The sequence below is a fragment of the Falco rusticolus genome, chromosome 14, assembly GCF_015220075.1.
Source record: "Falco rusticolus isolate bFalRus1 chromosome 14, bFalRus1.pri, whole genome shotgun sequence".
Lineage (NCBI taxonomy): Eukaryota > Metazoa > Chordata > Aves > Falconiformes > Falconidae > Falco > Falco rusticolus.
In genome coordinates, this window is record NC_051200.1 from 1,847,726 (window position 1) to 1,862,036 (window position 14,311).

Sequence of the window (14,311 nt, forward strand, 5' to 3'; positions counted from 1 at the left end):
CCTTCAGCGCCTCCCATATGGTCTAGCGGTTAGGATTCCTGGTTTTCACCCAGGCGGCCCGGGTTCGACTCCCGGTATGGGAAGCTATGATCTTTTCTTACCCGCCCCGGAGCGGGAAGTGCCGCCCGCTTCCTCCTGTTACAGATCTGCTAATAAGTTAGAATTCATTGACTTTATTTGATTTTATAAAATCATTTGGAATAACAAATATATTTTAATGCAACTTGTAGTTGCACAGTAAAAGCTGCTATGAAATCCTTTGTACAGCCCTGTACCAAGGCCAGAAGAATGGGCTAGAATCATTGTTTAAAACTTAGGTAACAGATCTGGGATTTTACAGATTTCTTGGTATTTGACTAGTCTTCTGTATGTAGAAAGTGTATTGAAATGTCAGAATATAGAATTAATGGGAACTGGGGAGAGTCGACAGGCACAACTCGTAGTTACCTGCCAAGAAACCGTGAACTTTAGTAAAAGGTAATTCCGACAGGGGGCGATCGCGCCCACCGACTCATATGCCGCCTACCCAGATGGTACCCCAGACCCATTTCTGGACCTTTCTAACCTTTACTGCGCAGAATCAGATATGGGAGGAGAGTATGTTAATGATTATTTACTATCATGGGGAAATACTATGATTATGCATGAATACTTAATGAATATGTATGAATAAGTTCTAGAGAAATTCTATAAGAAGGTTCTATGTAAGTTCTAATAAGTTCTATATAAGGTATATGATTTTGAAACTTGGTGTGCGTTGATCGTGAGAGGACTCACTCATGCACCCGGCTGTTAATAAAGGAAGTGTCTGCCCTTCTACATCACAGTGGTGTTGATAAGTTCTTCGTTCCAAGATTTCGGTAACACTCCATTCTTGGCATAAAATCTTTTGGGTTGGAAAGGACCTTTATCAAGCCCAGCCGTTACCCAGCACTGCCAAGCCCACCACTAACCCTTGTCCCCAAGCACCACGTCTATGCGTTCTTTAAACACCCCCAGGGATGGTGACCGCCACTTCCCTGGGCAGCCTGTCGCGGTGCCGGGCAGCCCTGTCAGTGAAGACATTTTTCCCAATATCCAGCCTACACCTCCCCCAGCACAAGTTTTCCCGCAGAGTCCCCTCCCGGCGCTTTCAGACCACATTTTTTGCACCTCTGTGACCAAATGCCCTGACCCCAGAGCCTCCGGAAGGGTCGCAGTGCTCCGCCACTGCAGCCCCCTCCTACCAGCTCAGTTTAAAATGTTCAAGTAAATTGGACAACAAAGTGCCTAACTAATGTGGAGTTAATTGCTTTTTTCCTCTAATGTAAGCAAGAAAATTACTGCTTGTGTCCCACAGCACAAACTGCCCTGGCTATTGTCCAAGGCAAATAACTGCTGTATGGCAACTCCACCAGCAAAAATCTCCTTAAAGATATACATACGTACAAATACATATACACATAATATACATGAGTGTGTCGGGCTAGTCATTTGTGAAGGGAAATCCTTCACACCGCCAGGTTTGTGCAACCTTTCTCACTAAAGCGCTGGGGCAGGCGGCGCAGGGGCTGGGCAGCGCGGCGGCACGAGGCCTCGCATGGCCGGGGTCACCCAGCGAGGGCAGGGCCTCCTCCCCGCACCCAGAACCAGGTGACCCCCCGAGCCCCGGCACCCCCCGCCTGGCAGGAGCAGGGGCACGGTGCCCCGCAGCCCCCCGCCATCCTCTGTGGGGGTCCCGGCCAGGGCAGGCTGTGGGGCACGGGCTGTGCCACCGAGGGGCGGCAGGTGCTGTGCAGACAGAGCTGTCCCCCCGTGGGCTGGTGGCCCAGCACCGCCCGCCTGAAGCCCCGTAGGGTGGGTCTCTGTGCCCCCTCCTGAGGACCACGGAGAATGTGGGGGGGTGATGGTAGGTGCTGCCCCGGGAACGTCCCTGAACACGGCAAGTTCCTCCTGTCGTCTTTTGTTGCTACACAGGGTTAAGATACATGACGGAGCTCTCTGTCTCCAACAATAAGCAGGAAGCAACACTCAAAATAGCAGCTGAATGTCCAAATGATGAAGAGCTGAAGGCTTCAGGCACTACCAAATACATTTTGTCATGTTACGCACCACTGCGTTGTGCACCTCCATCTACAAACAGGGAATATTCACAGTGTTTCTCTTGCTGGCAAAGACGGAACCGCATTGCCACCAGTCAGCCTGCAGCCTGCGTTAAGAACGATCAACCCTAGCTATCGAGTAAGTACAAACATGGTAACTCCGTAGGCTCGGGATGAGTGAGACTGAAGATCAGCTCCACATCCATTCTGATTTCAGTCCACACAGGTTGATCAACCCGATCACGAACCAGGTGCAAACCCCTCCGTGCCCCACGAAGGCTGACAGAGAGCCTAACTGTTACAAACCCACAATGCTCCCATCATCATCGTCAATATTTGAGTTTCCTCATCAAGTTTGCAGCATCTGTAATGCATTTGTCTCGCTCCCGTGTGCTATTCCAACAGCAACGTGTGCCATGCTGATGCTCTGTAAGAACTGGATTAAAATCAATTAGTTAGTAACTTCTCAAGCGAAGCAACAGAATTGCTGTCCTGAAGGTAACCAGTAACAGGATCTGCTCTCAGGTCCAAAATAGTGCCTTTGGAAGTGACTTAAAGGAGATCTAAAGCGAGAGCTGTCAGGTTTTCAGCTGAAGAGGGAAGCCAACTCCAGGGACGGGAGAGATGCTCGGGTCAGTCAGGCTGGCTGCCTGGGTAGCGTGAGCCGCACACAACTTGGAGATCTGCATCCTACGGTGCTACAGCATACCTAGGGGCAGAGAGTGGGTCACACAGCAGGAGAGGGGGCACAGCACGCTGCCACACTGAAAGGGTCTGGAAGTGAGGAACCCAGCCTGGCCAGAGCGTCAGCACTGCGGGGGTTGTCCTCTCACCATGGAGATGCTCGGAATTACCTCGAGTAACTCGGGACGGCACCTGTAACAGATGCCTCGTTCAGTGTCTGTACATCAAACAGGACAGAGTGAACTACAAACAGACCAGAGGAGGCAGCCAGCAGAGAAGCTGAAGTTCCAAGAGGGAAGAATGCCTGCTAGATTAAATAACTGTTTCAAAGCCTACAGTAGACAGTTCTTCTTATATATTTAAATAAGGTGCTTTTTTTGAAAATAATTGATAAAAATTACCTAGCTTATTCCTCATGAGCTGAAGCTTTTCGATGAAGGCTTGATGTCCTAAAAAGAGAATGAAAAAGAAAAAAAAAGGAAGGGAAAAAAAGTTGTCTGACATAAAAAATAGAATTGGTGATCTTTGCCAAGAATTGACTTCTGTCTTTAAAATTTAAGCAGAAATGGACCTCTGAATATTTGAGGATATTAGAAAAGGGGTGCATAAAATGGGTTGTTTTTTCTCTCTAGGTACTGCAATGTAAATTTTCTCAACCCAGGCAGGTGCACACGAAGCCCTCCACCAATGCTGCGCCGTAGCTCTACTGTTCCTTTTGCACCAGAAGCCTGCAGGCAGGCTGAAGCAGCCCCCCTGTGTAAGAAAGGACTGCTGAGAAGGATGGTTCAAGTGCAAAAGGAACAACTCAACCCCAGAATCAAGACAATTAAGATCACAGAACAGTAGAGGTAACATCTCAAAGGGGTGACCGTGTGAGGTCTCTTAAGAAAGTATTTCAGCCTGCCAAGACACACGCAGTACCACGTGTACGGTCTCCCACGAGTCTCTTTGTGCTCTCTAGGGAAGGTCAGCACTAGTCCTCCCCCTCCTGCCCGACATATCTGGAACACTTTGGCTATTTACTGCTCTCACGTGCCTTCTTGTGACAGTACATCAGCTGCAGACATACATTCACAGAGCTGCTCTGTATTGACTTGGGAAGGTGTTTCCTTTCTTTTTTAAATAAAAGTGGTTCCTGGCAAGGATTCCTGTGAGCGGGAGCTTCACATCGTCACACGCAATAGGAATGTTCTTTCTAGACATGAAGAACGGGGTAACTGCACATTCCCTGTAACAGCAGCTGAAGGAATGTGAGCAGTCCTTTTCCTGAAGAACAGACTGCCTTCTGCTGAGAAACACCTTTCTCAAGAGACACAAGGCTCTTGGGAGCACCCACCAGCCACAGACAGTTACCTACATTGCTTACACAGCCACTACTCCAACAGGGTCGGTGGGAACAGATATGTAAGTAAAGAAAACTGTTCTCGAAAACCAGAGAACAGAATATGCAGGTACAAAAGCTGTAAGGGAGCGGAAAGACAGGGCTGATGTGTCTGAAAGACCATCTGCACTGGTAGGCTAAAGGCGTATGTCCTTACGGTTTTAAAAGCTACAATGCACAGAGCAGTTGCTGCAGCCAGTTTCAGCTGAAGGAACTCCCCGGGGAAGGCATTCGCAGATACATTACTGGGAAGAAAAGCACGCTGCTGCTAAACCAGTGCATGTAGCAGCCAGGGCAGCTGAGGCAGAAAACAATCCCTGTATAACCAAGGAGGATTTCCACACACATGGTGCACGCAATAGAATGGAAGTTTAGCCCATGAACAGCCCTGTTTCTTGGATGTTGGATAAAAAGTGCCCACACAGCAGATAAAAATGTTTTCCAATAGAGTAGCAACAGCTGAAAAGACCTGTTTCTAAGACAAACAACACCCGCACAGCGCCCACTGCAGAATTGTTGAGGCTGGAAGGGACTTTGAGGATGTCTGGTCCAACCACCCTGCTCACAGCAAGGTCAGCGAGAGCAAGTTGTCCAGGACTGTGTCCAGCTGGGCTTTGAGTATCTCCAAGGATAGGACATTCCACAACCTTTCTGGGCATCCTGTTGCAGTGCTTGATCACACCGTGTTTTTTGTTTAAGTGGCAGTTCCTGTATTTGAGTTTGTGTCCACTTTTCCTTTCACTAGGCACCACTAAGAAGAGCCTGGATCTACCTTCAGTCTGAACAGCAGGTATTTATACATGTTGAGGTTACTCCTTGAGCTTTCTCTTCTCCAGGATAAACAGTCCCGGCTCTCAAGACTCTGCTACTATGACAGATGCTGCAGCCACTTGATCTCAGTGGCCCTTTGCTGGTCATTTACTGGTCTGACCCTGTCCTTGCACTGGGGAGCCCAGACCTGGACACAGCACACCAGCGCCGATCACCCCCCTGGACACGCTGGCAGCGCTCCCTCACGCAGCCTGTCCGCTGCCTTTGCTGCAGGGGCACATTCCCAGTCCAGGCTGGTGTTTGCCAGGACCCCCAGGTCCTCTGCAAAACTGCCTTCCAGCTGGTCAGCTGCAGCACGTACTGGTGCATGGGGGTCATTTTAATTTACAAACCGGAATGATAGTCAGTAATCAGCTGGTTAACTGCTAGTAGAGTCCTCCTCCTGCTCCTTAGGCAAGTAAGCTGAATTACTATTAATTTTATTTAAAAAGCAGACGTTGCACAGTCAAAATACTTCAATATTTTTCCCTCTGACAAAATGACCCTTAACTATTTAGTGGTGTTGGAATGGAAGTGAATGCCCCAGAGGATTTCAGGCTTTTAAGCTTTAAGCCTTTTTTTCCTCCCCTGTTACTCAAGGCTTTTAAGAGCCAACACAGACATGAAGAATGGTTTTATAGGTCTCCTTTTAAGACTGGGAAAGATGTCAAGAAAACATTCCGCCCCACTTCCTTTTTATATTGGCTCATTTCAAACACCTAGTACAACATCCTTGTCAGACCTTGAACCTGAAATTGTAGAATCCTACAGTTTTGCATGACTCTGTGGTACATTCATCTCACATTCATGCAAAGTATTTTTCAGTAGTGGCTCTGATGACTTTGTGCTCTGTAACAATGCCAAGGTCCACCTTTGCCATGGAATTCAGAGCCAATTCACTTCTTCATTTTTCTTGCTGAACTCTCAGACGTCCCAATTAAGCAAAAAAAATTAAAGGTGTGCTGTGATGAGCTGTGAAACAGCATACAAGCAAGCCTCTTTGCCAAATCCATGTTTTGAAAAGCACTATCCTGTTTAGCAGTTGGTGGAAGGTCGTAAGACCTTATTTTACATAACCACTATTACAAGCTGCTGCTACTAGATAGCTCTTCTCTGTTCGTTTTCGAGTCAAATATGCTTTTTCTCCCCTACCCCCCTTCCTTATGTACACCTCCCCTATTTTTAAAGCACATGTTCAAAGAAAAAAGTACAAAGTCTGATTATTCTGATAAAATCCTTCTAATTCCCTGGGACTCTTACAGGAGATAAACTTTTCTCAAATTCTGGAACTGACTAAGTTTATAATTTAACTGCACAATCCGGCATTCACTTACTGCCAGCACCTAATCTGTGTTATTGTTATTTATAAAGTGCCTTCTGCTACACAGATTCTGTACATTGTATACTCAAGTTGTTAATGCTAGAAGCTTTATTGGCAAAATTTTCACTTGAACATTCCAAAAGGCTCTAAAGCTATAAAAATTGTAGCTCAGGGACTGTACAGCAGTAACAACACTACTTCACGAGACAATTTGCAACCACAGAACAAGAAATCATACTTCTTTGGACATTCAACCTCTTGCTTTTACGACTGTAAAACAATTTACACAGTAAATCACCAAAAGAGATCGAGCTACACTATTTCTTTGACAGACTGCCCTGTTAAGCAGTAAGGGGCGTTTGCACAGAGATGAAACCACAGATACCAGTACTGTGATCATCTTTTGCAGCAATACAGGAAACAAGCTAGGAAGACTTGCTCAGTTCCAAAGGTATCTGGACTTTTCTAATTGTGATCACAGCCCAAGTGCCGTTATCATTAGAAAAAGACTAAAATAGCTTAATCATCTATGTATTGTTTAGTCGGCTTGATTACTGCAGCTATTGCACTTAAACAGATCACACAGTGACTCCACAGAAGTGTCGCTGTTCATCAGTACCCACCTTCTTCAAACCGAGCTGCCAAAACTTTTAAGACAAAATGTTTCATCTAAAAGTGAGAACTTCCTGCTCCGCAGGGTAAAACAGCAGCCTGTGATTCACTTCTCTGATAAAACTTGTACTAAGCACACAAGCAAATGACAAGGTGCTCTCTTCCCAGGGGTCTGCCTACCATACTGCCCTCACTGCAGGTTTTTCTTAGTACACTGAATGTTTTCACCTGCTTTAAATGCTTTTATGTTAAGACAGAGACAGCAAAATGAGGTAATACAAGATTTAGTCTTTACATGCTGCCCTGGCACTATGGGCTTACATCAGTAATGCAGGCTTCTTGCACACTTGCACTCAAGTCTGGTTGTTTGTAGACTATGCGAGTGTCACTAGGTGACACGCAGGCAAGCAGGTATTTGCGCTCGTCCTTGGGCTGCAGGGACTTCAGTGGCCATAGTCAAAGGTGCCGTCTTCACGTTCTCCCAGAAGGGCCTTCCCAGCATCGCCTGCTAGTACATTATAGGTGAGATTTAAAAGGCCGAAGTTTGGTACCACCTTGAGCTGCCAAGATTAAGATGAACTGCTCTAAGCAGAACAGATCTGCACAGAAACCACAGACCTTTTCATGCAGGCACAAAGGTATTTAAGTATTAATAACTATCTGTGCCCAAGGAAGCAAGATACTTAATTATCTTTGGAGCTATACAAAATTTTAAAGCAAGAGACATCAACAGCCAGCCCTCCCTTCTCCTCCTGTCCTGTCCTGGCTAACAGCAAATTCTCCCAAGCAGGTGAGGTGGGCTGAAGAGGCAATTTCTCTGTGCCAGCGCTGCCTGCAGGTAAGCAGGCTGCCTCTCCTTGCCCCAGTGGCAGCCAGTGTCAGTCAAGAGACAGTGAAAAATTTCAGTGAACTACAGTATTACCAGAAGCGTTTCCAATACCTTGAGAGCGCAATTTAAAAGAGGATCACACAGAGGATGTAACTAGAAAAAATATCCTGCACAAAGGCATGAACTGACCTGGCACGTCCAGGAGGTGGCTCACGGGCACGCTGATTGCAAGGCCCATTTCCACAGCGTGAATTCTTATGTTCTTATTGAATATATCACCGCTTGTGAAATACAGTACACTGCAATATTACTTTTCTCCAGGGGGCCAGTCTGGAGTAAGAGAGAGAAGTAAAAAAAAATACACAGAAGACAAATACGAATAGAAGCCATTTGGAATTCAGGCACTCGGCCATTCTTCTCGATTTACTGCCCATGAAGTGCACAGATACAGAATTCTGTGCATTTATTTCCCCAGAAACCTGATGCTTGGCTGCAACACATATCAACGGAAAGTACCGCACACCTGCCTCGGCCTGTGAATTACTGGTGTTCAACCAGTGGCTATGGTGCTGGAGGCCTGCTCAGAGCTAACATTAAAGCATCCGAGCAGCGTGATAAAGCAGCTCATAATTCTGGATATGGACATAAAGCAGCCTGTTTTGCAGTTGTGAGGCGAGATGGAATTCTTGCTCACAACCCGCTGCAGAGATCAGCAGCTGTACAATGGCTTCACTACAAAACAAAGGACCTGGGTACCCTGTGTTTCGCGCACGGGAGGAGACACCTGAATGCACATCTTTAATCAAACGCTTGTGATGGAGCGGAGATCTAGCGTACTTGCCAGGTTTGCTGTGGATAGGCTGTTCCATCTTCTTTATTGGGTGGGTGACAGACACCCTATGAGAAAGCAAATAAAGCAAAAAATGCAAAATTGAGAGTCTCACAGAGTTTCACAAACCTCCCCACCACTTTTTGAAGTGCACATCTCTAAACACTTGTAGTTCTGTGACCACAGGCTGTCTTGAAATGCTGGTAACAGATGGTGCTCGTTAAACTAGAATGAAATCGTAACATACAAGTTTCACAGTCTCAAAGGGATTTGCCACATGGACACGACAAATCAAAAAGAAGCAGCAAAATACTTTCGGAAGGTCCTGAAAGCTTTCAGCAACAGCATGTTAACATAGCTCATCTACACCTTACTTCTGTCCCCTGCACTGAGTGCAAGACTGCTTTCAGCTGGTTACTGAAATCCACTCCATGAGGGTCAACTTATATCTGCACGCTGAGGCTGATCACCCGTCAGCCTGGAGGGCAAAGTTAATGCCCTGCCAAACTGCTTAGTTCAGTATTTTCCAAGAATATCTGGGTGTCATATGACTGCGCATAAAACTCAAGTTGACAGAAAAGGAAGGCTCTTTCTTGAGAGCTCCTCTCTTGCTTTTCACATCAAACTGCTTTGTAGCCCCTGTGTGATCCACTTTTCAGCTTTGTTTCATGTCTTGTCTGTAATCACCTAAAATGATCAGACAGTATGTGGAGCAGGGGAAAAAAAAAAAAAAAAAAAAGAGAGAAAAATCAATGAATGATTAGACATGTTCGCACAGGAGAGTCTTGTAAGATGTATCCTCCAGCTTCACGCTGAGATTTCCCCTTCTATTCTTAGCTTTATTTTGAAAGCCAGATATTGCCTTTGCTTTTTAAGTTACATGGTCTGTCTCCCGTACCAAGGATTTGCTCTGCTGAAATTCTCAGCCGTAATCACACTTCTGTTCTCTGCAACATTCCTTCCTTACCTTCTGCTTTGAAGGCAACGATTACAAAATCCTCTCTAAAACCTGTCAGGATTACACAGAGCAAGTGGTCAAACTGTTAATGAGCTTGTAGGGCTCTGAATGCAAACTGGGATGCAGTGTCTCTGCTTTGGCACACAGATGCGCACTCAGCTTTACATCAACACAACACTCACGCTCTTAACTCATGGGCAAGAACAGGAACTATTCCTCCTCTCACAATGTAACTGTCCTGGGTAATCTGCTAAGTCTAAAAGCACGTGCCAGACAGCAGGTAAAAAATAGTACAAGCACTAATGGCAGCGATTTAGGGAAGCTCATCTGATGTGCACCCCCGTGGATAAATCACAACTTGAAGCATCTCTTTTCATTTACCCAGCTAAGCAGGGAGGTTTCTCCAGGAAGTGGGTTTTTCCCAGGATTATCATGATCCCGTAGGTTAGACCACCTCAAACCTCTGCACATTAAAGGCGATTTTGGACAGGGTTTCACCACAGCCTCCCAAGTTAACCCCCTTCTCCTGCTGCTGCCTCTGAGCTCTGGAACACAAACTGAATTGTAGTCCAAAACACCCAAGCAGCTGCCTCTCCCACATTCCTCAACTAGATCTGCGCTGGTAAAGCCACAACTGGCATCAGCGCAACTTCAGCCTCTTTTACGTGCTTTCCCTCAGCTGAGATTTTTAACTCAGAATTGGTGATGCTTTCATGTACCCCTGCAAAAGGCCAAGAAAGCTATCATGTAACTCTCCCTCGGACATCCCTGCGAGCGAAACCAGCGAAGACAAATTCCGTCTGGATTATTTTAGCACTTCCAAGTGAAAAAGAAGACATCATGTCCTGTAACAACCTCTTTCACCCTGGGACACCGAACATCTTTAAGCATTTACACCTTCCAAAAGATTAACTTAATATTTTTATTCTTTAGCAGGAATTCATGCGGCAGAGCCTTTTGCTTCATGGCCCTCCAGGATCGCTCCTCCAAGGGATTTCACAAAGCCATTACTGTGACTGGTGGAACTCGCCACTCCCCATTTCCACTCACTGTTGCTTACAGCTTCACTTTGCTGTTAGAACTGGCTTTCACACAGCCTGCAAGGCTAAGATAGCTGCAGCCTGTAAAGAAACCTCTTCAGTGAAGCAAGACAACACACCAGCCCCATGCTCCAAAAAATAAAAGCTGTGCTGTGAGCAAGGGACCTAACAAAATGCAATGCCAGAACTTGCTGCGCTTACCAGACACCCCCCATTATTCTGTATTACACCCCAAGCCTATCATCGTATCCTCTATCCCACTCTGCAACAAAATCCACAGGAAAGGAGAAAAAAAGTACATTAAACATTACACAAAACAAGGTGGAGATGTACCTGAAATCAGAAATTGTGCTATTCTGTCCTAAACATCTTGAAACTACTTGGGGAGGGGGGGGGGCGGAATGTGGGCTGAAGAAATGCTGCAGTACCAGGCTCCTGGAGGAATACAGGCAATACAAGGACAAGTGTCATGACTGTGATGTCAGCAGGATTCAACTACAAAATGTACAGGAACAACTACAGAAATACCTGTAGATTTTCTAGCACTGAAATCTTTACAAGAGTAATTCACTAGGCAGGGAACCCTCTCAAAAAACACACAAAACCACATTAACTCTGACTGTCTAAGCAACAAATTTTGTCCACATTCTAACTTCTTTCTTGAGATGTAACGTCCCCCACATCTCCAGCCTCCCAAAAATCCACTTACCATGAATTCTGTTTCATGTTTTGGCAGCAGCTGTGACCACACTGCCCTTTTCTTCAGTTGTTCTATAACCTGATGCAGAAATTTTAGCTAGAAACAGTAACAGAATCAGAAAAAAACAAAAAAAACCCCAACAAAAAAATTACTTTACAAATACTAAGAATCCTGCTTGTTTACCAAATCATTGCTCACATGTGTACTGCACATTGCTGTAAATATGTCTTTTTATATGAAATATGACTGAAGGATTACAACAACTGCAAGAAAAACTAACAAAATTAAAAACTGCCCATAAATCTTCCACTGAACTCACTCTCAGCCTGCTCTAGTTAGAAATGAGAACTTTTTTCTGAGTTTGAGGCCCAGTTTTCAAAGTAATTAATTTGTAGGAACTATGTAAAAAATGCAAGATTCCATTAGGATTTCCCTACAGTCATCCCAGAAAAATTACAAACCACCCTAAGGTGTTTGTATCTCCTCTAAGCGGTCACGACGGCATGACGAGATACTCTGTTTGACTTTAATTGCTGTTTTATTCAGCTATTTGTTGCAATTAGAGGTTGCAAAATTATACAAAATTGGGGGCCGGGGGAAAAAGGACAAGAGTAAATATACAAAGTATTTCTGCAAAAAGAACAAAACGTGAAATACAGAGACAGGGAAGTGACTGCAGCTTCTTAACCTGAACATGTTGATCCCAGAGAACTGGCTACTGTTCCCAGGATAAAATCAACCATAAAAAGCTGCACTGGGAGCCTGAGATGACATTATTTGAACCCTTCTGGTGGCAAGGCACAGCAGGAATCCACAGTGACAGGAAGACACGTAGTTGTTGGGATGAGCTGGGCGCAGAACTCGGATGTGTCAGGAGAATATCCATCCTCCTGCTTGACTCTGCACTTAGGGAGTTCACACAAAGAACTCTGGGTGAGCACTGCTGCCTGTTTTAAAGCAACAAGTCAAGTCAGGCTTTGCTTCTGAACTCTGGCACTAGTCACTGACTCAGCACTGACAGATGTTCACCCAACTGGTCCTTAAAAGTGTGGGTTTCTGCAAGAAACCCACCCGTAACTGGCCAAGCTTTGCAAAAACCTGATCTTTAGGTAGAAACATCGTTTTCCTTCAAACAAAATGAGTTAGCATCGCCCTGCATCTCAGAAACCACTCAAGAACTTCCTACTATACTTTACAGTAAGGAAGGACAGGTGCTCTGAAAGTAAAACAGTAATCCATGCTATTCTTTATAGGGGGAAAAAAGATAGTTATTTGCGGGCGTTTGAGCCCTGCACCGGCCAGCCGAGCGAATGCTGGAACAGCGGGCGGGATTCCAACACGCCTGCTATTCCGGTGGGACCCCAGGGCGCCACGCGGCCCGCCCCGGGAGGCGGGCACCCCCCGCGCCGCACCGCCCCACCTACCCGCACCAAAGCCGCGGCCCCGCCCGCAGCTGCCGCAGGCCGCGGTGCAGCTCCAGCCGCCCGCCAGGCCGCAGCGGCAGCGCGGCCGGCACTGAGCCGTCCCCGAGGGCCGCTGCTTGGCGCCGGAGCTCCCCGCAGCCTCCGGCGGCCCCGGGGCCCCCGCCGGCCCGGGCGCTCCCTCAGCCGCCCCGCCGCAGCGGCACAGCCGGAAGTGGCGCGCAGCGCTTCCGGCAACGTCACAGCGCCGCCGGCCGCAGGGCGCATGCCCGACCCCTCGCGCTTGGCAGCGCTGCGCTGCGATTGGCCACCTTCGCCGCGCACATGCGCACTGCCGCCCCCCAGCGGTGCCCCCAGGCCGGGCCGCGCCGCGCCGCCCCCAGGCCGAGTCGCCTGCGGGCCGGGCAGCCCCGGGGTGGCTCCGTGAGCGCTCGTTGCGGCCGGGGCCCTGTGGGAGGCCCGGGGGCACCGCGGCGCGGCCGCCAGGACGGAGCAGGACCGGCGCATGCGTGAGCCGCGCGGCTCCCCACCGCCCCCTGCCGGCCACCCCGCGCCCCGCCGGGGTCGGACCCTTCCTCGGGCGCTGCCCCCACCGCGGGCCCCGCTCCCAGCCCCCAGGGACCCCCAGGGACCCCCAGGCCCCAGGGACATTCTGGCCCACCCAGCCTCCCCCTTCCGCCTCCCCAGGCCGCCCTAGGGACCCCCAGACACCACCACCCCGCCTCGCCAAATCCCCCCAGCTTCCCCAGACCCCTCTCAGCCCCACGTCCTGCCCTCCCAGGTCCCCTTCAGCCTCCCTCCCGCCTCCCCAGGTCGCCCTAGATACCTGCAGACCCCTCCCAGCCTCCCCAAACCGCCCGAAGGCCCCCCAATCCCCCACCTCAGTTCCCGGCCCGGCCCCCCAGGCCCCCTCCAGCCGCCCTAGCCACCGCCACAGGCTGCACCCCTGCGGTGCTGAGCGGTGCTGAGCGCCCGCAGACCCTGGTGCTAAAAGGTTCTGAAGAAATCCGTGAGGAGATTCGTCCCCCTCTGTAACAGCACCGGGCATTTTCCAGCATCTCCTGATGAGGCAGGGGGGCAGGCAGCGATGGCATCCCTGCCGCAGGGGGTTACCTGCTGTTACCGTGACAGGACCTGGGCAATGCTGAAACAGGGACCAAGGTCGAGTTCCAGGCAGGGAATAGCCTGAAAAAGAAAAGCATCAAGAAAAGCCAAAGGGGATGCTGCGGGGAGCCCCGGCCCGGCCGTAAGGAGCAACCTGGCTTCTAGTCACGGCCTCAGGCACAGAGAAGGGTGTTACTGCAGCCTGTAGGAGAGCTGCTTTTAATTACCACCTTTAATTACCAAAACTGATGTCAAAGCAGAAGGGACTAGAGGTGTCTATAGCACAGCAAACTATGGAGCATATGTAAAGCATACCCACAAAAACCTGAACAACAAAAAGCACTGAGAATGCAGGTAAAGGAAAGCGATGTGTGTGATGAAGGTAAAGGAAAGGGAGTGATGCGGCTCCGAGTAGGGTGAAGCAGCTCCATCCATCGCAGTTAAGGTTTGGAAAGGTGCTCTCCCGACAGGGTGACCGGCCCCAGCACTCCTGGCTGGTTCTGCAGGGTAACCCTCCGAGAGAAGCTGCCTGCCCTGGCGG

At 48.5% G+C, this 14,311-nt stretch overlaps 1 protein-coding gene and 1 non-coding gene across 14 annotated transcripts; one reads left to right on the forward strand and one right to left on the reverse strand.

Annotated features, from left to right (window-relative positions):
* The first annotated feature begins 11 nt into the window (after positions 1-11).
* On the forward strand, positions 12-83 carry TRNAE-UUC. Its single transcript has one exon. It is a non-coding gene; the product is annotated as a tRNA-Glu (tRNA).
* A 1,196-nt stretch (positions 84-1,279) lies between these two features.
* Positions 1,280-13,230, reverse strand: LOC119157390 (translation initiation factor IF-2-like). Of its 13 annotated transcripts, none has more exons than XR_005107516.1 (6): positions 12,676-13,220; positions 11,255-11,341; positions 8,556-8,615; positions 7,211-7,394; positions 3,167-3,214; positions 1,280-2,517 (listed from the first exon to the last, which is right to left on the reverse strand). XR_005107516.1 is itself a non-coding variant. In XM_037408289.1 (4 exons), exons 1-4 carry the CDS (start codon positions 13,171-13,173, stop codon positions 7,278-7,280), a joined length of 744 nt encoding a protein of 247 aa, XP_037264186.1. In that variant the 5' UTR covers positions 13,174-13,221; the 3' UTR covers positions 6,363-7,277. The 13 variants fall into 13 exon arrangements, 2 of the variants coding, with proteins under 2 accessions (XP_037264186.1, XP_037264184.1); XR_005107515.1 differs by having other exon boundaries at positions 1,280-2,790; XR_005107513.1 differs by having other exon boundaries at positions 1,280-2,957.
* Positions 13,231-14,311: the final 1,081 nt, after the last annotated feature.